This window comes from Falco cherrug, chromosome 5, assembly GCF_023634085.1.
Source record: "Falco cherrug isolate bFalChe1 chromosome 5, bFalChe1.pri, whole genome shotgun sequence".
NCBI classification, from domain to species: Eukaryota; Metazoa; Chordata; class Aves; order Falconiformes; family Falconidae; genus Falco; species Falco cherrug.
The window spans coordinates 15,294,828-15,318,684 of NC_073701.1; the positions used below are offsets into that span (position 1 = coordinate 15,294,828).

A 23,857-nucleotide genomic window follows, 5' to 3' on the forward strand; every position below is an offset into this window, starting at 1 on the left:
GTACTCCCTGCAGGAATGGGAACTTGATGGTACCACACAGCTGGTAAGATGAAAAGATGTCCGCTGCTGAGCCAAGTTGTGGCAAAATTGCTTTCCTTGGATGAGATGACCTCATTGTAATACTAATGCACACCTCCATCCCAAAGTTTCCTGCCTCCAAGGTACTACTGCAACTCACTGGGTGTGCAGTGCCGATCAGTAACAAAAATATGTTTGACTAGAGTCACTCAAGCTCCACCTAAATGTAAAGAAAATGAACTGGTCTTGGACTGAAAGAAATCCGGGGTGGGGGGTGGGGGGAATTGTTGTCTCTACTCCCAAATTTCAAAACCCTGATTTAGTTTTTAACTATATGATAAACATTTCTGTGCACAATGTTTACGTTGAGCTAACCCACCCTCTAAAGTGATCAAAATAGATGAATGAAAGGAATTCTAATCAAGGGAATCAACCTTGGGAAACAAAGAACAGGACAAAGAACACTGTTACCTGAATTGTGCAGAAAGACGCCTCCAAATGAGAAAGTTCTGGCTAAGCTGATAAGGTGAAATCAGGACAAAGGTAATTGCGGTGGTGGGAGATTGCAACCACCAACTCAAATAGCCCTCCTGAAAGAGGGCAAAACTTGGCTTGGAGAGCATGTGTAGCTAGTCAAAGGCTTCAGTGGTGCTATCTGAGGATGCATGCTAATTTGCATCAGAAACAAGAAACTTAAGCAATGCTGTGTATGACGATGAATATGCAATGTGCTATGCAGTATAAAAAGTAAGCAAAGGAGGGGAGAAGTTAGGGAAGACTCCATCGTACCTTCTGGGATCAGCCGATGGGCTGAACCTGTCTTCTCCCCCATAGGGACACCTACTGCGTAAGAACTTTATTCTATGACTAAGTCATGCTGGCTGTTATTATGTGTATTGTTTTAAGCTTGTTTGCAGTTAGTGTATTATCACCAGCAATCTTTGAATCTTATTCTGTCACAAACTTGCATTTTGTATAAGAAAAATCTTCAGCTGACGTTCGTTTTATATAATCTCTGGAAATGTGTAGTTGTTATAAGTAATTTGACTCAGTGACACTGTCAGCAGGGGGGCCCTGCACAGGTCAGTTGAATCACCCTCCGATACAAGGGGCTGTCAAAATGCAGGTAGTGGACAAGCACACAAGAGTCTCATCTTCCTTGGGAAACTGACAGGCTGATCAGATATAATGGGTTTAAGGAACCCCCCCTTCTTGACGTGACAGGAGTTCTTTTGCTCTTAATAGTTTGGGTTCTTTGCAGTTTACATAGTGGTTGTCCACTGTATGTGTAGATTTGCTTCTCTTGGCACATCCTCATTGCCTCAAGAAAGTTCAAGTCTACATCTTCCAGCGGTCTTTCTCTGTTTCCGTGTATATTGTTGTTACAGCCTGCTCTCTTGTCGGTGAAGTATTCCTCATTTACCTCTAAGGAAATTCCGTGGTTGGCCCTTGCTGCTGGATTTGGCTAAAAGGCTATCGGCCGCTGTCAGAAATAAGGCTTCTTAAAACCGTCTCACACTTAGCTGGTCCCGAGTGGTAGTAGGTAGAGTGTGATTCATTAATTGGATGTATTCATGCACAATGGAGTTCTCACCACCTGTCATAATTCAGTGAAGTCAACAGCACATTCCTTATCTTCCAAATGGAGACGTTCATACTGATTTGCATGTGGAAGCTGCTTCTTTCTCTATTGAACTGAGTTTAGATATAGGTCTGTATGCTGAAAAAAAAAAAAAAAAGGTGAGATGTATCCCAGGAATGTCTAAATATCTTCCAGGGGAATTTCTGCTTAGGGACCCTTAACTTAACCCCTCTTCTACTAGATGCATTGAATAGACCACAGATTTCATGCCTTACTGTAATTTTAGTGTGGTTTGTTTTGGTTTTATTCCCTGAATACCATTCTGTACTTGATTTTAGAAATGAAGCATGGGGCACAGCAGTCTCTTCTGTAAGAGCTGGGCACTTTAAAAGGTTGTGTCTGGAGACGGGAAGCAAGTGCAGTGATCACAGCTAGTAAATCCATCATCATGGGCCAGTAGGCAGTCCCTACTTTAGGTAATGGAAGCTTACCCAGAAGACTTGTTTCCAATATCCCTCTCTTCTTAATATTTATTATTGGATGAATACTCAGTCCATCCTTTTGATGAAGTTGATCTTGGACAAGCAAAGCAAGCTGAGACAACAGAGCTGTAGAAAACTCAAGCCCTGCGTATTCACTACTGCCTGACAGTAGCAAGGCTGATGTTTCAAATAAAGCACTTCAGAGGTATGTGCAGCATCTTTTAGGTAGTTAATTTATAAGTAAATTAATATATTTTTTAATTGATTTTGAGTATTTTAAGTTCTGTTGCTTGTTCTCATTGGTCATGGTTTTTAACCTTTAAATTCTTTGGAGATGGGAGACTGAGGAGAAGGGATATGAGTTGGTGAAAATCACACAAATGTGCCTGTTGTATGGTACCAATTAAATAGATGAGGGCTAAAATGAAGCAGACATTAGAAGAACCATTTGGATCTGAGATGCTGTGTAACAAAACTGATAGTGTTTCAAGTGCCAAAAGATTTGTTCTTTTCAGGTAGTTTGTAAAGTGACTTAATGCTTCATCACTGAACAAAGTTTTATATGATGATTACTGTGGAAATAAAAAATACTACTTTTCCTGTTGTTTTCACTTAAGTCCTTCCTTAGCTGCATTGTTTTTTTGAAAGAGTTGGAACAGGCTTTGAATTTTCATTCTACACAACTGGTTTTAGTTTCAAGGCAAGAAACTCTTTTTAAAACATTCCCTATACCTCGTAGTACAGTTATCAGTAGTGAGTAAGTGCTAACTAAGTACATTTTCCTAAACATCTGAAAGCAGTGTGCTTTTATTACCAGAATATAGATAGTTGTTCAGTTGGACTCTAGCCTGTGTTTTGCATAAACTTGCTGCATATGTGCAGCATCCTTTTCATTCTGGTACCTTGTTGCTAAGAGGCTTTCTCACATCTTGGTCCAACCTCTCACTATTCATTTTTATTATTATCCTATCTTATATTAGTTTCTTGTTTCCATTTATGTAGTGCACTGTATTTCAGCATAGTTAATAGGTGATTTTCACTGGAAGATACTGAAAAGGGTTTTGGAAGAGGTTTTAAAACATGTTTCAATAGATTTGAAAACCTGGTTTGTCACATTTAACAGCTTGAGACAATGTACTGTGATTTCTGGCTTGATTCACACAGATTCCAAAAGATCAAGCTATTAAGTCAAAATACCTTCATGAACTCGCCAGTATTTAAAGTTTTTATTACACTGAACATGTAGTATGCATTGTAGTAATGAAAATGGTTGCTTTGCTGGTCATTGAAGGTTCACAACTGCACAAAAAGTCTAGATAAAAGGAGAGGCTACTCTGGTGGAATGTGACTAATCTCATGAGGGTCTGTCAAAACCAAGGTCCTGTTTGTATCATCATATCTCATATGTGCCATATACCCTATATATTCTATCACATCTCATATATCTATCTCACATATATCTAATATATCATATATATGTATCATCGGTAATACGTATTATATATGGCATATAATACAGCATATTGTATATTTCACATATATCATATATATCCCATATCATATCTTCCATATATCATATCTCATATCTTCCATATCACATATCATATATCTCATATCATATTGTGTATCTCATCTATTACATATATAGGCCTCATGTATGCCATATATAATTATATTACGTATCATGTATCTCTGTTATCATATATGCCATATATCACATCTTAGATATACGATATTTCTCTGATATATGAGATACAATATATGCCATACAGGATATTGCATATATATCTCTTATCATGTGTCATATATGCCATATACGTCTCTTATCTGCCAAATATATCATATATGCCAGATCATCTCTTTCATATAATATCTGCCTCACATCATACGTAGGTATTGTGTATATATAATATATGCCATATATCATATCTATCATGTGCTACATATATATCACATATCATCTACTTTTATCTCTCATCATATAGGCTGTATATGATATATATATGATGTCATATGTATATCACATTGTAATTATTTTACATATATCAGCTATATACACACGTCTCATGTATAGCTTATCTCACATATGTATCATACATGCCATACATCATATATTTGGCATATATAATATGTATCATATATTAGATGTATATATCATATATGCCATGTATCATCTCATATATGCATCATATCTAATATGTATTATATATGGCATATAATGCAACATATTGTATATCTCACATATATTGTATATATCCCGTATCATATATGCCATATATCTCATAATATATCTCACATATATCCTGTCACTTATATCACATCATTTTAGCACAAATAACTAAGGACAAACATTCAAGCAGGAAAGCCTAAAATGCTGTTTCTGTTGCATTGTGAAGTACATGTAACAATAAACATGTAGAGGCAATCGAACTAAAACCAAGAATTTTTCAAAATCTGGCATCTGCTTCTGTTCCCACGTGTTGCTTACATGAAGTATTCCAACTTCCTCTAATACAGAATCCTTCTTGGTGACCTAAAGGACTAGCAAAATGACTGCAAAATCTGAAGGGTGATAGTCAAGCCAATACATGCAAATAGCGACTGTTTTTGTTGAGGCAGTATGAATATACCTGTCAGATTTTAAAAACCTTCAGGAAAAACTTCAGAAGAAAAAGGCTATTAATATCCAAGAATATTTCTTGTCACATAAGATGAATGCCTGAACGTATATTGCCTGAAAATGCTACAGAAATCTTTCAAATAAGGGGGGAATCACTTTCACATCACGTGTTCTCCCGAAGTAAAACTTCCTAGCGTTTGAATAGAAGTCACGCTGCTTTTAGTTAATGACAGAATAATTTTTATCTTTAAAAAGGTTATTCCTAAAAGAGTGAGACATCAGAAGGGTCCAAGGCCATTAAAAGAATTAGGACCTGGGATTTTTTTTTCCATCTGGCTGTCACTCTGCAAACTCTGAACAAAGACATTGCATTGATATGTGTTGCAATACTGTGAAAGAACTATACTTGTATAGGGGAGAGAGGGTGTGCTTACGATGACACGTTGACACTGTGGTGGTTATTATGTGTTTTTGTTACACTGGATTATCACACTTGAGACCTAAGCTGCCAGTTGATCGTGGAGTGCTGAAGCAACTGGACAGATTTTTAGCCTGTGTGTAGATGAAAAATAGAGTACCATCTGAGGCTGTTAGGTGCTCTCTGCAGGCTGTGCTTAAATATATGGAAATTACCTGTATGCACGCTTTCAAACTGCGTCAGGTTTGTAACAGTGGAGAAAATATTGATGTTTGCACAGTAGTTATTTTGTCTTGTAAAACTGCTGATTTTCCTGATGAAAAACAGCTTTCTTCAATTATCTGATTACTTTTTTTTCCAGTAGGAAAGTTCTGAAGGATTGAAGTATTCATATTTTGAGTTATATTATGGGTAGCTTTACAGTGCATTAATTTTCTCATAGCACTGAACCAATGGGAGAATAAACATGTTTATCTTCATGTGAATGACCAATCTGAACAATGTGTTTGCATGACAGAACAATATGAATTATACAGAATATACAAAGAGTTTTTATTTTCAATAATAAATTTTATTAAAAGCAAAGAAGCTTTAGTCTGGCTTTTAGCAGTAAAAATGGATGACGTATATTTATGTGGTATAATATAAAATACTTAAGTCTCATGATTATTTTTTTTTCTTAGGGTACAACCAACCTTTCCAGAATGTTTTTTCATGCGCCAGCTAAAGAGGCAAATTGAAATATAATGCAAGGTGGATAAAAAAGTATCAGGCTAATTAGGTGCCGCAGTGTAGCGTTGACAGGTTGATAGATCCATTATAGGGGAAATGCTTTTGCTGTGGTGCCCATTATGTAACTGCTTGCAATAAAATCAAATTACTTTTAGATTTCTTACATTGCATTCTCTCTCTTAAATACACAGATATGCACACACATTTCCCTCTACCTCTGCTCATGCTTTGCTAGAAACTTCTTTGCATGCTTGAAGACCTCCCTATGTAGCCAGATGTGCTGTAGGAGGCCCTGATGTTCAAGGGGTTTGTGTTTTCATGTACCATGTATGTCTCAGCTGGCTCCCTACCCTGTTTTTCTGTCTGTCATCTTTTTGGAAATGCTGCTTTCCTGGTAGCTAGTACCTTATTAGTACAATGAGAAGCCTGACTGGAGAAAAGATGGCTAACTGGGATGCTTTTGCCTTGTTATGAGACCAAGATGGAAGTTTTCACTAACGTCCCTGGTGGTACTGGTGTTTGATCTATGTGAGTGGTTTCAGAGACCCACGGACATGCTCATATGCTGCGTTAGGCTGAATTCAGTTGGCTCCTGCTCTCCTCCACCTGTAAGATGAACAGCAGAACCCAAGCACTTGCCTCAGCTTAATTGGCAGCAATTTCAAGCTGTGATTTGCTCTGAAACTTTGTATATGGACATCTGTGGGAGATCTGCCTTTTTAATAGTAATATTGGTAAAGCTTTTAATAATAATAAGTAGTAATACTTTTTAGTAGTTGTATTACCTAAGGAGGGCCTTCAAGAAGGCTGGAGAGGGACTTTGTACAAGGGCCTGCAGTCATAGGACAAGGGGTAATGGCTTTAAGCTGAAAGAGGGTAGATTTAGATTGGATATTAGAAAGAAGTTCTTTACTGTGAGGGTGGTGAGGCACTGGTACAGGTTGCCCAGAGAAGCTGTGGATGCCCCATCCCTGGAAGTGTTCAAGGCCAGGTTGGATGGAACTTTGAGCAGCCTGATCTAGTGGAAGGTGTCCCTGCCCATGGTGGGGGGATGGGGTGGAAATAGATGATCTTAAGGTCCCTCTAACCCAAACCATTCTATTTTTCATCATCATCATCAATCAATCATGATATTGGCTTTCAAAAAACATTTCAATCACACTGTTCCCACAGAAAGTTTGAAAATGTCTGTGGGTAGTCACACCAATATGACTGCCTGGATTTTTAAATGTATGATTTTAATTGCAAGTACTTTGTTAGCCTTTCACATGGATATTCTTCTGAACTGGCTGTATTATGCAGTTGCAACTGAGACAGTGCTATACTAACAGCTTGTTTCAAGTTCATTGAGCTGATATCCCCACAGGTCTCAAGTGCATTTATTTGTCTTGTATTGCATGCATTTAGCAGTCAGAGATCTTCAGTTCAGAAGTCTACATATTGCTGTCACATATGTGGCTGCTTTGGCTTTTCTCATTACTTGTTGGCTTGTAAACATTAATTGTCATATTTGTCTTCATTCATAGCCAATTTTCCATTCTGCTTACTTTAACAATCAGTGCCTTCTAGATTTCTTTATGGCTTGCTTTATCTATTTGAAAATCCCAGGTATTTTTCTACTAGATAAAACAAATAAGCTTACTCTTTTGTATGCATCAGCAATTCTTATATATATGATTTTTTTGCAACTTAATTGTTAATTATCAAATGACTGTGCCCTGCAAGGAAGCAAACTGTGACATTTAAGCTGTGGTTGCTACCTTTTGACTTCCCTGAAGAAGATTATTACTTTTTCAGATGAGCTTTGGTCTCATCTCTGAGTATATTTTGCAATAGTCTTCATTTGAAGATCCCCTTTGTGACAAGGTTTATGACACTGGAAGGCAATTGCAGTGCAGGTGTCTAGCCTGGTTATGAAGGTTTCTGTGAAGAATTCAGTGACACTTGGTGCCCACAATGTTGCAATTTCAAGATGCAGGCCTGATTAACTGAGAAGTGTTTTCCTAAGTGATTTTTCTTAAATTCTTTCTTAGTCAGTGCTCTACTTCAAGGCGAGTTTTCTTTTTAGACTGAGAGAGATTTCTGTGATTAAAGTGGCCTTCACAATTACTGTTAATTACCTTATAATATGAGGAAGATGATGAATTGTGTGATTTGCTTTGGAAATTCATCTGTTTCAAAATTGTCTTCAGAAACTGCTATGCTTAGAGCTTATGAGCAAAATGAAATGGCAGGATGGCAGGTTTACCCTTTTTGTTTGACATTTTCAGTATACAGTTGACGTAAAGACGGGGGGCGGGGGGAGTAGATACAACCCAAAAGCATCCTGTGGTAGTAAATAGCTCTTAGGTGGAAGTATGTCAGGTTGAGAAGGCGGCCTCCTTCAAACTGACTTTTTGTTATTCACTGGATGGTGTTTCTGATTGATAGGGTTTCTGAACTACTGTGATGTACCTTCTCAAAAAAAACATTATTTTTAAGCTATGGAAGCATATCTTACATGTCTTGTCTAATCTAAAACATTGCCTTACTTCTTCAATACTCTTTCATTTTCTAAGTATTTATTTGAAATAAGCATTGTGATCCAAGCCTTATTAAAAGATAATTCTAGCTTCCTAATCGGGGACTCTTGAGTTTCTCCCATATTCCTCACATGACAGGTGGTACAAGATTTGCTCCAGAGGGAATACTGAAAAGATTGAAACTGTTTATTGGAAGGTGGAATGCAAAAAAGGACATACAAAACCAGAAGTGATACAGCAAGGGAAGATCAGCCTTTTTGTAGCGCAAGAATAAGCAAATGTTAAACTGATCCAATAACATTTACTGTTTATTTACAACTAATCTATAGAAGTCATTGAGCTAAAAGGTATTGATGCTGATAAGAGCCCCAGAGAAGAGCAGACATTTGTAGAAACAATTAAGTAACTGTGTAATAATTCAGTCATGATAATTACACAAAGAGTTTTCAGGTGTAAATTCTTTCTTCAGAACTTTGTGAGCCTCTGATGAAAGGGGTATAGAATAAATATACCTCCAAGACAAACTTCTGCTCATGTCAACTTTCAAATATCTATCAGTCTGTCCTGCAGAAGGAAAACTGGATTTGACTTATAACTGATAGGACAGCCAGATTTTCTGTAGGAAACTATAGCCTCCTCTTACCTGCTGAAATACCTCTACAAATTTACTGTTAAGAGTCAAAACTTTGTGTTCTTATGTTGAAACTTTTGTCATTCACTACAGTGTAATGAAGTTGGCATTAGAATTAGATTTCCGAGTTAGTGGTCATATGGTAAAATTAAATAAAGCCTATTGTGTGAGGAATCGAGTGACATTAAATAGGGTGAAACAGAAATGTCTTTGCCTTTTCAAGGAGGAAGAAAACCCACAACTGCTAAGTCAACCCAGAATGTTTCGTTTGACCCAGGACAGTGTATGTTTCTCTTGCTTTATAAATCAGAGAGAAATAAAATAAGCTTTTGGACATGTCTAGAATAAAATTTTGGGTGGTTTTCTGTTGTTGTTCTCAAATGTCTACATTAGAATGTGAAACATTTCTCATTTTAATAAATAGTCATTTTTAGGTGACTTTATAAATAATTATTCTTGTTATATAACTTTATTTTTGCCTTAATCTTTGCATGAAAGACATTGGATTGGCTAAGCCTTCTTAGGAGAGCTGTGTTTATTTGCTACATTTTGCTATAACTGCAAATCCAGATTGTTTTCTTAAAGCAAAAGCATATGACGGCATATGTTAAAGCTTCTTTGACTTACGGTTACGTTTAAGACCTACAGTAACTACAACAGCTGCTGCAATGACTAATCAAAAACCCCTGGAAAAGGCTGAAAAGCCTCCTTTACCATCGTTGTGGTGCATGAATAGTACAGTAATCCTAGGTGGTAATTACCTGACACAAACTACACCAAAACATGTTGCAGTCTATGCTTACCCTTTTAACTGATGTGCAAGCCTAGGTATTAGGAATGAGGAACTGGGGCAAGAGGGTTAACTAAGATAATGATTTTTCTGAGAAAGAAGATAGGACAGCAAGGAGAATAGAGAGTCATACATGACCCTTGTTCCAATACCACAAACCAAGGCAGTATGTTTAATAGTGTAGATGACACTTGATTACCAAGGAAGCTGAGGAATAGACTGCTGACTTTGATTTTTGGCTAAAGAAAGATGATGTGTCGATGATCTTAGAGATGATGGGGCGGTAGAGGAGGATTTTAAGAGGCAACTAGAAAGCAGAATAAAATTCAAGAACAGGAATGGTTCTTCAGAAGTCACCTGGTCATTTCTACTCCCACCATTTTGGTTGGAGGGACTAAATCATGATTTAAGCAGCTGAAGGAGGTAGAAGATGGGAAGGAAGAGAGTAAGGCTATATAGAAGGGGAGAAATTGCGTCTGCATTTGGCTTCTATTTCCTTACTTGAACAACCCCATTTTCCACTACATTGTCACTTTAGTTTCTCTCATCCCCTCCTTTGCCTCTTGAAATATTAGCCCTCTTTCCCCCAGAGTTTTCCAGAGGTGTCTCTGTGAGTTATCATTCCAGGTGACATAAGGAAGGCAAATTTCAATCCTTTCTCCATGTCAGGCCTCTTTATTTGGGGGAAGGCTGGAATTCGGGTTTGTAACTGCGTAACCTGTAACTGAAGTGGATTAATCCTGAATACAAAAACCCCCTCTGCTCTTCACAGACTCCATTAGATTCAATTCAGCTACATTTGAGTTCTAATGATTTCATAGTTTGGTAGATTTTGGATGCAATTTACTGTCCCAAGACACAACTGACTGACTGGGGTATATGACTTCATCCATACTGATAAATATATTACATAGCAGGCATCAAAGGCCTTACGGTTAGTGAAAGGAAAATCACTGCAAAATGAGCATTTGTGGTGGCTGCCAAAAGGATTATATGTTTATTAGACAAGAGGGTCAAAAAAAAATCTGTTACAGTACATACAGTGTTTGGGAACAGACCTTGAAAATGCATTGAGATACTAGAATTAAAATAATACAGTGCTCATAAAATTTGCATGCATATTGTGCCCCCCCCCCCCCCCCCCCCCCCCGCCGTTAGAGCTTCTTTTTGTGTGTGTTCTATGATCAGATTTTATGATAAGTTGTCTATGTTCCCCATTCAGGCAAAACAGCTAAAACTATCTGCATTACAGGATAATAAAATTGTCACTTAACAAATGTAACTAATTTCATAATGCTGAAACACCTGAAAGAATGGGTCATTGGGACCAGACTCTGAGGAACTGTTTCCTGTGCCCATAAAGGATTGTTTACATAGACTTCAATGAGGTAATGCATATGATGTTGTATTATTGTAGAGACGACATGCAGTTATTCAGCCAGAATTTCCAGAAAAAAAGCATCTAATTTTTAAAATCATTCTTTAATGTGTCCAAGTGGTGTCCTGTTCCACAGTACCTCTGAATGTGGATGTTAAAGATGACCCTTCAAAGATACCTAAGCTTGTTTTCTGCAAGGATAGTTTAAGGTGATATTGGTATCCCTGTATCCTTTCATCACAGCCTTCCAATAAATTGAGGTGCATATCTTAATTATACACAGATCAAATAATTTTCTTTTAAATTCTTGGGTGCTGGCATCTAGTTCCTGTCAGAAAGTTGTAAGTTAGGCTTCTGACTGCCACTTTCCAACTTTACTAGTACAGAAGGTATCACTATGGCTTATAGTGACTTCAAAGTTGACCATTACTAAATAGGGTACAGCAGAATTACCTAGCCATTCACTCTTTTGTATGTAAATGTCATGAAAATAATTTAAACATCAAGTGGGTTTATGTTCTCCTAGGTCATTGGTCGGGGTCCTGTCCCCACTCTCCCGGTCAGTTTTCACAGGAGCATGGCATTTTTCATAAGTGTTTCCTGTTTAAAGGCATTAGACCTAGAAATTTGATACACAGTTCTCAAATCTGACATATTCTTCCTTTATGACTGTAATTGCTCTGTGCTTCTTGTCTGTAGAATAGAAATAGTACCACCTCTCCACTTGTCTTTTTCCATTTGTTTAGACTTTAAAGTATCTGGGAGAAGAAATGGACTGCATGACTGCAATACTGCTTGCTGCTAATACCTTTGCTGTGTGACATATATGATGAAGGCTTTACTTTTTTTCTTTACACAGGAATTCATTGGACTTGACATGTTCTGTTAATGATGCTCAATATACTGGTCTATAAGGTAAATAAGAAATTAATGTGACTGTCAGAAGAACCATTTCAGAAAGTTCTGTCAAATGGAACTATTCAGTGCTGCAACCAGAAAAGAAGCAGTGGTTTGTTACTACAGATGTGAGCATCTGATGTAAAAAGCTGATCCTATTGACTTCAAGGCAAAACTCCCAGTGACCTCAGTAAAGCTGGTGGGGTTTTTTGCGCTACAAAAACACCTGAAACTTAAGTTAGCTAAGGAGCTAATTGAAATATTATGGTAAAGTTACTTTGGACAAGATGCAGAAATGAATGCCTTTCTCTATGTAGAGGAAACTTACATGGCATAAACCAGTTGAAGTGAATAAAAATACATGGCTGGGTCACGTTTATTTTATGCATGACTCCATGTACTTTCTCCATCTGCAAGTTTTAAGGTGCTTACTACTAGTGCATGCTGAGTTAAATTGGATTTAGAAGGATGCTGAAACTAGAAACATAATGCTGGCTTCTGGAAAGACAGATATATATATATATATATATATATATTTATTTATTTATTTTAGGAATACTTTGTTTCCTGCCATGGAGCACAGTTGTCAGCTCAAGGGCTGACCTTGACCACAAGGGCGGTAATCGTTGCTTTGCAGTCATGAGCATATGTTCAGGGTCTTTTACTGTTGATTGGGGTGTGGGGTGATTGTTCGGCAGTCTCCAGTATGTAGAGCAAGCCCATCAACTAACTACCAGCCTTGCACCTGTACCAAGCAGAGATAAAATTGTTCCAAGTGTAGCTGACAGCAAAACCTTCTCTCAGTAGTGACATACTTTTGCACACAGCTAAATGTAATAGGACTTAGCCCCCTGACTGAAACCAAGTATATTCTTCAGTCTTCATAATGGCACTTTGTGCAGTTATATTCTTTGAAGGCATTTAAATTTTGCCTTTAAGCTTCACTGTTTAAAAACGTAAAACTAATCGCCATCAACACTGGATATTTTTCAACAAGGTAAACTATTCTAGTAACTGTGCAGAGAGAAGCATACAAATAGGTCACATGCAATCAATGCCAGCTTTCTGCTGGAATGACCCAGAATACCGTGCCAGAACCTGTTTCAGGTGTGAGCTGAGCTTCACCTCCTCCCTGCCCATACATGAGGCTTTCAGAGCTTCTTTCCAGCATCATTTCCATACTGATTGTTTTCTGGGTCTACTGTAAATAAATGAGACAAATGTTTCAGGTGGAAGCCATTTCTTAGTATGTGGCTGTTTGGAGCGAAGTATGGTGTTGATATCAGAGTAGTTTCAAGGTACTATCATATTACCTGGAATACTAAGGAGTACAGTCTGTGTGTATGATGTATGCCTGCCCAATGAGCATATATAAATAAACGTTGAACAAAGGAAGCCACTTCTAAATCAGTCATGGCTGCAATCTGCAGTTAATGCTTCTGGTACATTCCTGTATTTTTGCTCAACTCCGCTGGGTTCAATGGGGAGGGGATAAGGGATGTTCATTGCTTGATCCAAGTGAGGTCAAGAAACAGGATTTATGTGGAATTCTACACAAGGATTTTCAAGTAGCTTCTCTCACACCTACCTCTGTGCACAACAAAAAATATGCAGAAACCCCAAGCTAGGCATAATATGAGAGCTCTTTACATCCTGTAAAACAACGGATGTGAAACAAAGGTTGGGGCCTGCAATGTCATCACCAGCAGAACAGCTTTGGTTTTTGTTTTACCTGGTTTATCAATTCCAAAATCACATGCTCAAAAAAAAAAAAAAAAAAACTGTTGAAAGGCGCTTTTCTGTTGCTCTGCATGCCTTTTTTCCTTCTGCTCGGCAACCTCCACACCTGCTGTTCTAACTACTAAAAATTGCCCTTTCTTTTGTTCTTGCAAGTATTTCTGCCTGCCTAAGAGGAGAGGACAGAGGATTCACTAGCATTTTTTCTTGGTCCTGTTGCCTTTTAACATTCAGAATTAAGTTCTTGTTAACAATTCAGTGTTCTTGGGGCTCCAAAATGTCGGGGCTTTAATTAGAATGTTTGCAGTAGCACAGACACACACTGCTCTTAAAGCCAGCTTTTTAATGTATTCTTTTAAGTGTAGAGCAGTGAAAAATGGCATTTTCTGCTTCAGTGAGAGGCTGGTGTGTTTAACAGGAATGAGGTAAAAGAACAGGTGAAAAGAAGTTACTCCCATCTTCCCACCATACAGTTTTTCTCTCCAACATTTGTTGGTTCAAGGCTCCCACATAGTTCCCTTTTTCCTTAGCTGGTGCAGTGGCAGCTCCTTATCCTGCTCTACTCTGCTTTAAGAACAGCCTTAATTTGTGACGTTACTGAGAAACATTTCAGTATATGAAATGTTTGAACATAACATTGCAGATGTTTTAAGGAGGAAGGTCGCTTCTTTCTCTGTTTACATCGATGGGTGTTTTTCATCATTATCTTTAATGAGAGGGTGGGCAAGATTTGACCAGAATGTTTCCTGGAATCCAGAGTTATTTGCCTCTTGAGGGAACAGTGATGGCTAGTTTCAGATTTCAAAAAGGAAAAAGTCCTACACTTTCAACAAATTCATACAAGAACCAACCCATCCTAGAAACACCAACACCACCACATGCATGGACACGGTAGATTAAGTGCAGAATTTTGCCAGTTCAGTGCAGGTGACTACCTTGGCCGTTTTATTTCTCATAAGCCTTGTTGCTGCAAGCAGTAAGGGTATATCAACACTACTCTGTAGTATGAAGACAGCTGAGCTGGTTCTAGATGAACCAACATAAATACTTGGAAGCAACCTGTGTTCCTTCACAGGATAGACGAGTCTACGTGTAGGTCTGCACTAGGACAACTCTTGTGCTTTCAGTTCACATTTAGAACTGGCTTGCAGGACACTTTGAGATGTTTTCCTTAGGAAAGTTGGTATAATACTGCCAAAATAGTTGTAGTGCAAATCCATCTATGTCAGATAAGCTACACATTGTGTTGGCATAGTAAAATGATCCTCATGAGGGGAAAAAAATATATATTTTTGCTAGTTTAACCACAACTGGCAGCTTCTTCCTGCTAGCTGAGGTAAAATAGCACTGCTACATAAATCGGGGGTTGTACCCTTTCTTGACTTAGCTAACTGTGCCAGCAAAATTACCTGATTTTCTCATTGCAATGTGTCCTGGTTTTAAAATGTGTTAAATAGCATAGTGACATTTTTGAGTAGGAACACAAGTTATCATTTCAATGCTTGCTGGCCAGAAAAAACATGTTAGACCATTTCAGCAAGCACTAGCTCTGGTGCTGTAAGATAGGGCGTGCTTAAGGTAATAACTTTGGAAGGATTGATGCCTCGTGGTTAGTCAGAATTAAATTACAAATTGGTACCCATGCAGGGACTTGGGATGTTTAATTAGACTGTAAAGGAGTGGAGTAATAATTCATATTTGTAAAAGGAAACATCGTTTCTAAAGTTGATGGAAAGAGGAAAAAAGTATTCATGAGAATTTTGAATTCCTTTTAATTTGACCTGTTTAAATTAATCTTTTTTTTTTCTGAGTCCACTTTAGCTTTTGCCTAATTTACTCCTTGTGTTTTATCACTTTGGAGCAAAATACTTTTTGAAACAGTTAGAAGGTTAGAAACCAATCTGTTTAGATACAGATGATTAATGATGTTCAAGAATGTGAGAATGAAATAAAATTTAGATGTCAGCAGACTTCACAGGAAGGTTTATTTTTTCAGAAGAAGCCATTCTGAAAGGAAAATTTATCAAAAGTGTTCCTATGGAGGCTATAGGTAGTTCTTAATTTCTGTACTTATACAGCTGACAACATATGGGTGAAAACAGAAATTTACTCACACTTATTTTTCACTGGATGAATCATTGGTATGTTACTTTTTTTTCAAATGGATAATAAAAATACACTAGCTAGGTTTACTGCTGTGTTTATAGATACACATAGTCTCAGGTTTTAGCGCTATGCTGTAATACAGACATGAGTGATATTTATTAGGTTTGGGAGATTTTTAAAATGTGCCCATTATGAAGGTAAGATTAGAGGTTTTATAACTTCTTTTATTTTCAATAACATTTTTTAAATTGCATGGATAAACTGTTTCAAATAAACTAGTAGAACTTGCATTGTTAATTTAAGATTTGGAAATGGTAGTATTTTAAACTAAAAGTACATTTACTCTGGTTCTGTACTGAAAGTAGCTCAAAAACACAAGCTTAAGTTTCCCTAGAGAAAAGTTTTGCATTTGTTAAAAGCTGAGATAAGTTGATTAAAAATAGAGATTTGTAATCACTTTAAAATGAATGCTGTCCTGCTCTCGAGCTATCTTAGAAAATTATTACAAAACTATGTAAGTTTCCCTATCATTCCTGCCTCTTGGGAGACCAAAAGCATTTAAAATTTTAGAGTCAAAATTGAGTTGTTTCAAATTACTTTGTTCCCTGAATGGACTAGACTTGATAGTTTTATCTTACTAGATTTATTTATTAATTTGTTAATGAAACTTCAGTTCACACAGCTGGCTAATCTTAGAAGTTGGTTGCACAAAGTGCCTCAGGTGCCTTGTTTGACTCAGTAATCCAGGTATACATCTGAACTGAGTTTAGTCCATTAAAAATAAGGATTCTGGATGACTACAACAAATTTTTGTCAGCTGCCTACACTCATGCTGATACAGTACATGCAAATGAGCATATTTCAGTCTCTTGACAAAACTAAGTGGTGTTCTGAACACTAGGAAAGGTTGCAGCTCTTGGCTGCAGAAGGAATTTTGCTTATGAGAAGTGAGAAAGTTTCCACTAACTTATAGCTGAAGTTAGTTATCAGTGTCAGTAATTCATCACAAGTGCAACTGCTGTTTTTATAGCTGTCACCCCTAAGTAATTTGGGTGTTTTTCCCCAAAATGAGATCTAATATGTACAGTGAAGGGCCAGCAGGACAGATAACAACGCAACATTTTCTAACCTTCATGGGCAATAAATCCAGAAGATCAAATATTTACCCTACCAAATGCAAATATGTAATGAATTGTACCAAGAAATTGATTAGTTTGAAATAAAAATTAGTTTATTTGCCCTACAGCTACATTATAGTACTATCTTTAGTTTTGCTGTTTAGACAGTGCGGAATTTGGCTATGAATAAAGATTTTGTGCTATGTTACTGAAGTTTCTCATAAGTTAAATTTTGTGGTTAAAAGATCTGAAAGTACCACTGATTCTGTAAATTTAATTATCTTGTAATTAAGGAATCCGTTAACTTCTCTATCAGATTCTAATACAGAATATACTGCTTAGTCAGGCTAGGAACTGCTAAAATCCATTTCCAAGTTGCAGGCATATGCTGTGTTTCTCAGGACGTAGGTGTAGGGTAGGTCGCAGTGGCTGATTAAATGTGTTGGTGAGAAGGGAAAGGGTTAAAAGAGGCAGGAGATGAATGAACGCCCTTGAGAGTTGAGAGTTGTGGCATGATACAGGTTTCTTGGCCTTGTCCTGTTATTAACAGCTATAGGCTGCTTGAAGTTCATGAGATGGTCTTCAGGCTGTACTTAATAGCTTTATTTTTTGAGGACTCATGCATGTATCTTCGTAACTGTTTGGAGAATAGGTGGGGGAAATAATAAACATGGGGTGAAATAAAACAAAGTAGTTCATATTTTCAATTTTAAAATTATAAAATAAGGGAAGAATTTCATGAGCAAGTTACTGTGATATAAATTTGCTTGTCTTTAGCAACACTAAAACACTAACTGTAGAGACTCAAGCATGCTTAACTTCAGCATATATGTGGTAAGATTTTTTTTTTTTAAGGAAGAGGCATTGTGTCATGTTAATGCTGCACTATAATCCAGAAGGTTTTCTAACAGCAGTTCTTTTTGATAGGTTGTTGCAATCGTTTCAAGTAAGACAACTGTCAACTGAAAAACAGTATCTGTTTTTCAAAACATTTTTTGAGGTTACTGTAGTGTGAAACCATGTTTTTTTCATAATCAGGTTTTCTTTTATGGCACTTACATTGATGCCCTTGCAATAAGACTGTGGTTTCATTGTAGTAGCATTTATGAACTCATAGTAGATGCATTTTAAAACTATTTTAACGTAAGAAGCGAACAGAGCTGGACTAGAAGTTAGGTTTGGATCACAGCCTTCTCTTTTCTATCTAATTTTAAACAATGCTCTCAACCGTTGTGATTGTCTTGGCCACATTGTTTATCTCTTTACTGCTGCTGCAGTGCAACCGGTGTTGTCTGTTGCCTCCAGATGAGCAAAGGTTGAGAGGAGGCTATCCTCGTTCCCACAATGTAGGAAGCGCAGCAAAGCTAATATGTGTCCGAGATTAGCGAGTGTGTTTTCCAGGAGGAGACTGGGGAATAAGAGATTATGGAAATAGAAGATTTTCTAGGTGTCATTTAATCATAACTGTGAAAGGTGACCGTGTCCCAAGAGAATGGAGAAAGCGGAGGGAAACCCATAACTGCAGCTGCTGCTGTGGCGTGATTTCCCAGGGCCAGGTCAATGGTGCTCGCTGAGATTGGAAGGCGTGCTGGGCATCAGTGTGAAACGAGGGAGGGAGTCATCCTCAGTTATGTCATGCGTGGTGTGTTTTTACCTATATAGTTATGTCTGTATGTCAATGTACCTATCTTGGTATAACAGTGATATACCTATGTATATTTTGATTAACTATGAGAATTAGTAGAAGCTCCATGGTGCTCTGCATTGTTGTAATTCCGTAATTTTATTTACCTCAGAAGAGCTGGCTGCTATTGAGTTATTTATTAGGACCTTCTGGGCACTAGGAAAATACAAACAGTTGAAACTGTAACGACAGTGAACTTGCACAGACAACCTTGCCATAAAGTGTAGAGCCACATTTAAAAGGAGGTATAGCAAGTACATTTTTTTAAAGAAAGATTTTAAGAAGTGGAAGTTGTTAGCCTAAGAAAAGGCTGAGTGAAGATACGACAGCACTTTTTGTATGTATTAATTAAAGACTGATGCAAAGAGAGGTGTAAGCAATTTGTCTGTAGGTAAATCATTCTCCAGCTCCACTGGGGATAGGATGGGCTTGAATCACAGCACAGAAGCTGCAAGTTAGACACAGGAAAACCTTTCCAGCCACGAGGTTAGAGAAATGCTGGAAGGGAATTGCCTGAGAAGGCTATAAAACCCCTCGGGCGGTGGAGATTCTGTGAACTTATGCTAAGAATGCTTTAGGTGTAGGTAATCCTGTGACAGAAAGATGGATTAAATGATCTCTTGAATTGCCTTATTTTCTGTTACTCTGTACAGAGAGCTAACTTGTGAGGCAGTGCTGATGTATTTAATAAATTCTCTTGCTAGCTCCTTTTATTCTAATAACAAAAAATTCAAAATGTGCACTGTTTTTCAAACATCTCTTCTAAACATAGCTTTTCTTTTCCTTCAAAGTGAGGGGAAAATTATTTCTACATATAAATCTTGCCACACAAAATGGTTATTTGTCTTGGCAGCTTTTCTTTCCAATGATTCACTCATTCCCTTCAAGAAAAGACAGATAAAACTATAAGGATAACCAAAGCAATGTACGTAGCAGCAGAGTAAGTGCTAAAATGTCATGGTGTGCAAGTAAAAAGTAAAATCTGGTGTGATGATCTAATACATATATCTGATCCCTGCACCTAAAGTCCATGGTGTGAAGGGAGTTTAAAGGCAAACGAGTTCAATTTCTGCAGTGATGACATTAGAAGTTACGGTGCAATTGCAGGCTCTTCATCGACTGAAACAAAAAGCCACCCACCTGCTCTGTCCAATATTAATGTCTTTTCTCCTTTATCATAACTTTATAGCACCCTTCCTTTGAATGTTGCTCTCTTTGAATCATTCATTGTTGCATCTTCTGCAAGGGAAAGCAATATTCTTAACATAATCCTTATTCTGTGAAAAGATAGCAAAGCATTTAAAAAACATGAGTAAGGACCATTTCTTCTATTTTATAGTAGACATGTTGAAACAGAGAGTGAAAAAAAGCCTCTAAAACTGTGATTCCTCAACCATTTCTTTAATCTGCTTTATGATGTAGCTGCAGAGATACTTGTGATTGCTAGCAGAGGCGGGGAGGTGGTGTGAGGCTAGGAATCGCAAAGGATATGGAAAAAGATAAGTACTCTTCTTCCCTCCACAGTGACCACAAATAAGCTTAAAATGGTGCATTAAAAATTACAGTTGATGTATGCATTAGACTACCCTTCTAATCATTGATTTACAGAATGAGAAAGAAAACCTAATCTCTTAGCCTTCAGGCCCTCAGTTTACTATAAAAAAAAAAACAACAAAAACCAAACAACCCAACAAAAAAACCCAACCAAACAAAAAAGAAACTATAACAAAATCTACCTTTCCTCTTTCCTTCAAATGTAATTCTCTAATTTTAGAGTATCCTGTCAGTCTTGACTAATAATAATAATGAAAAATTATTCAGCTAGATCACTGCTAATTGCCATGTTTCTACCATCTCTGTTCCGTGGCCTAGCATTAGGAAACACTTTGTATGATCCAGACACTTTCTTTTAGCGTGCCACCTGTTCTCCTGTCCATCTCTTCCACCCAGCTGATTGAGCTCTAATAACTTGGAGACATCCTCATGATATTGCACTAAATATAACTGCTTTAGTCTGACAACAGCATGTAAAAACATTTTTTCAATATGGTCAAGTAGTGAATGGTTAGTTGTATCCCTGTCCTCCTAAAAATGGTCATTCTCAGTTTAATGAGTATAAGCAGTACTTATAAAATTGAGTGTTTCCCTATCATCACAAATATGTATATATGTGTACATCCACACAGATTCTGTCACTCTCCCGGCTCCCAGCCTTTGATGTGTGGCCCTAAAGTTCTAGTCTCTCGCTCTGATCTTCCCAGCTGGCACTTAATAAAATACAAGCATCACAAGACTTGGATTAAAATGCCAGTTTCATTGTTGCTAGTTCTATTGGACATAATTGAATAAATCTTCCCCTCCTTGAAAAGCTTCTGGATTTCTACATACAGGACTGATTAAAAAATTACCACCAGTAAGGCTGTATGTACTTCAATATAGCAGCAAGACTGAACTTTGCAAAAAATACCCATCTTCTTTCCACCCCCACACACCCCCACACCTCCCACCCCCCGACCCCCATCATTCTAACTGCCTGGTGAAATTACAAGAGATGTTTTACTTTACAGAAATGAATGTACAATGTAATTACTATCTTTAATCTACTTTCATCAACAACACTGAGAGAAATAAAATTTAGCATAAGCCCACAGTAGGAAGAATTAATTATATTAGTCTCCTTAATTATTTATTAATTGGATTCTATATTAACCATTCCATTAACTTTCTCTAGATCCACATCATGCTTACGAGCTTGTAGTGGCCTGGATTATCTCATTTACTTCCAAAAATGTTCTTACATTTCTTCGGGTCCTCTGAAAGCTGCCATAGTTGCCCAACAAACTGAAGAAAGGATATGTATGTCCCCCAGCCAACTCTTCTAAAATAAATGGATACAAATTATACAGAATTGCAAATATCAAATTACGAACCTTAGTATCAACTCATTAATGTCATTCTAAATTATTCTTGATACAGAAATATTTAATAGTCTTAGCTATACCAAACATCTGTGTCTTCCCAGATACACAACAGAAGTGCTTATTGATCTCTTTTTAATTAACTGTTACGAAAGCCAAGATTTCCCTCTAGTAATGAATCACTATCAGAATTCCTGCAGCTTTGGTTTACTCAGGAAAAAATCATACTCCTTTTATTCCCAATAATACTGGCAACAGCTTGTTCTTTGTATCTGTTTTTTTTTTGATTAAACTCCTACATTCTTAACCTCTGGCTTATATTCAGTAGTATTCTTTTTTATGCAGATCTAACTTTAAGTCTGCTTGTTGTTTTAATTATATTCCTCTGAAAAAAAAGCTGGCGGCTTTTTCAAACAGGATTGATGCTTGGAGAAATATTCTTAATTAGCATTCATAGTTTTCTGCACTTTTTCCTCCCTCATAGTATTATGTTTATGATTGTTTTCCCCTTGGAAGAACTGACAGTTTAAAGCTGCAAATGCAGTGGTTTGGATGTTACTTATGTTTGCAGGTAACAGTATTGTGATTTCTTGTAGAAAAATCACAATGATCTTTAGGTTTGCGATCTGTTGTTTTTCATATGCTAGGATGACTTCTTAGAGAATCTGCATATTTTTGTTAGTGAGAAATCTTTTGTCTCTAAACACTTTGTAGATAGCCCTGTGTCTCCCCTCCTGTGCCCACATAGGATACTCAGAATTCAGTTATTCATGATAATGATGATTATCTCTCCCCTTTTGTTATATGCAAGTGCAGTTGTCTTGGGATTTTTATTTTGATTCAGTACATTGTAGTAGATGCCTGTCAGTAAACTACCTAGTATTTATATGATACAACACTGATTTCATAAGCATTTGGCATCATGTTGTTCTTGAGCTGTCAGAAACAGTGTAATTTTTTACATAAACTGTCATTTTCCTTTCTTTTTTCCAAGTTACTCCTTTATACTAAAGACACTTATTTTAACAAACCAAGACTCCCCCTACCAGCTTTCAGTAGCACCGCCTAGGCTTTCTGGTTTGTAGCCCAAGCTCCCAGTGTTGTTGTACAAACCCATAAATTACATCTTTATTACTCCCTAATGTGAATGTCAGTTTAGGATGTTGAAGACCTTTACATCCAGCTTTAGTCTGCATTAGCAGGGACAGCAGGATAGGCTACCAGATGTTCGTTCCTGCTGATGTTGATAACAACACTTGAATTGGGACAGAGTCTCTGCTAGAGCTGTAGAATGTGCAGCTGGTGGCGTTGAATCAAAGGATATTAAGATGCGCTTGGATTCACCCAGTTGCGCGGCTGTTGTGCAAAAAACTGGGATAGCCTTTTTATGATGACTGCTGGCCAAACTGCATCACATCTCACCCTCATTTCTAGGAAAACAAGAAATAATAATCCCGTAAAATGCGCTTGATTCTAATGAAAAGACATTTTTTGAAATGTTTCCAACCATCTCAGTTGCTTGACCCACTTTCTGAACGACTGCACCCTCTAATGGGGTAAAACAGATTGACTTTCAAAGCAGCCAATTTATTTTTATATTATTTATATCCTTCTAGTCCTTATAGGGATAATACAACAGCCCATTCTTGTGACAGTAAAACAAGCACAGTTTTGCTGAATGTAGATTACAGGGGAGGTGTGAATATCCAATAAAGACTTTATATGATTCATCTCTACTCTGGGTTAATGAAAAGTATGTGAATAGCTGTATACACTCATGGTGAAGTAGGAAGGGAATTTTAACAAAATTGTAAAAATAGAGTTTATTTTCCTGGACTTAGAACTGAAATAACGTGATTATTTTTTTTCTTCTTGTGTGAAGCCATCTTATTTTACCAAAGGTTTGTGGGGAAGTAAAAGTTTGAACAATGACAGTGTAATGAAACAGGCACTTAATCATGATATTGCATCTTGCCAAACAGGTAATTCTCTAATGGACCAATGAAAGCCAACGATGACAAGTTGTGGTCAACAGTCCTTGAATGTGCTGATGGTTCTGCTTTCATTACTCTTATCAGCAGGTAACTTTTATACTTTGAATTACTCTTTACTGATCTGCGCCACGGGGAAAAAAATGCAAGTTAAAACTGGATTCCTACAAAATAAACAAGAACAAATGAATTATGAATTAAGTAATAAATAAAAAAAACCCCTCTTTGTGTTT

At 37.2% G+C, this 23,857-nt stretch overlaps 1 protein-coding gene across 5 annotated transcripts in view; it reads left to right on the top strand.

The window, feature by feature from the left end:
* SHISAL1 (shisa like 1) overlaps nucleotides 1-23,857 on the top strand; it is an 86,804-nt gene that overhangs the window by 16,678 nt on the left and 46,269 nt on the right. For all 5 annotated transcript variants that reach the window (XR_008732516.1, XR_008732517.1, XM_027797480.2 and 2 more), the window contains exon 2: nucleotides 23,616-23,714. Coding sequence is in view for 3 of the 5 variants with exons in the window: in XM_027797480.2 (XP_027653281.1) it covers nucleotides 23,648-23,714 (67 nt within the window). In the remaining 2 variants the exon portion in view is untranslated. The remainder of the gene's footprint in view (nucleotides 1-23,615; nucleotides 23,715-23,857) is intronic.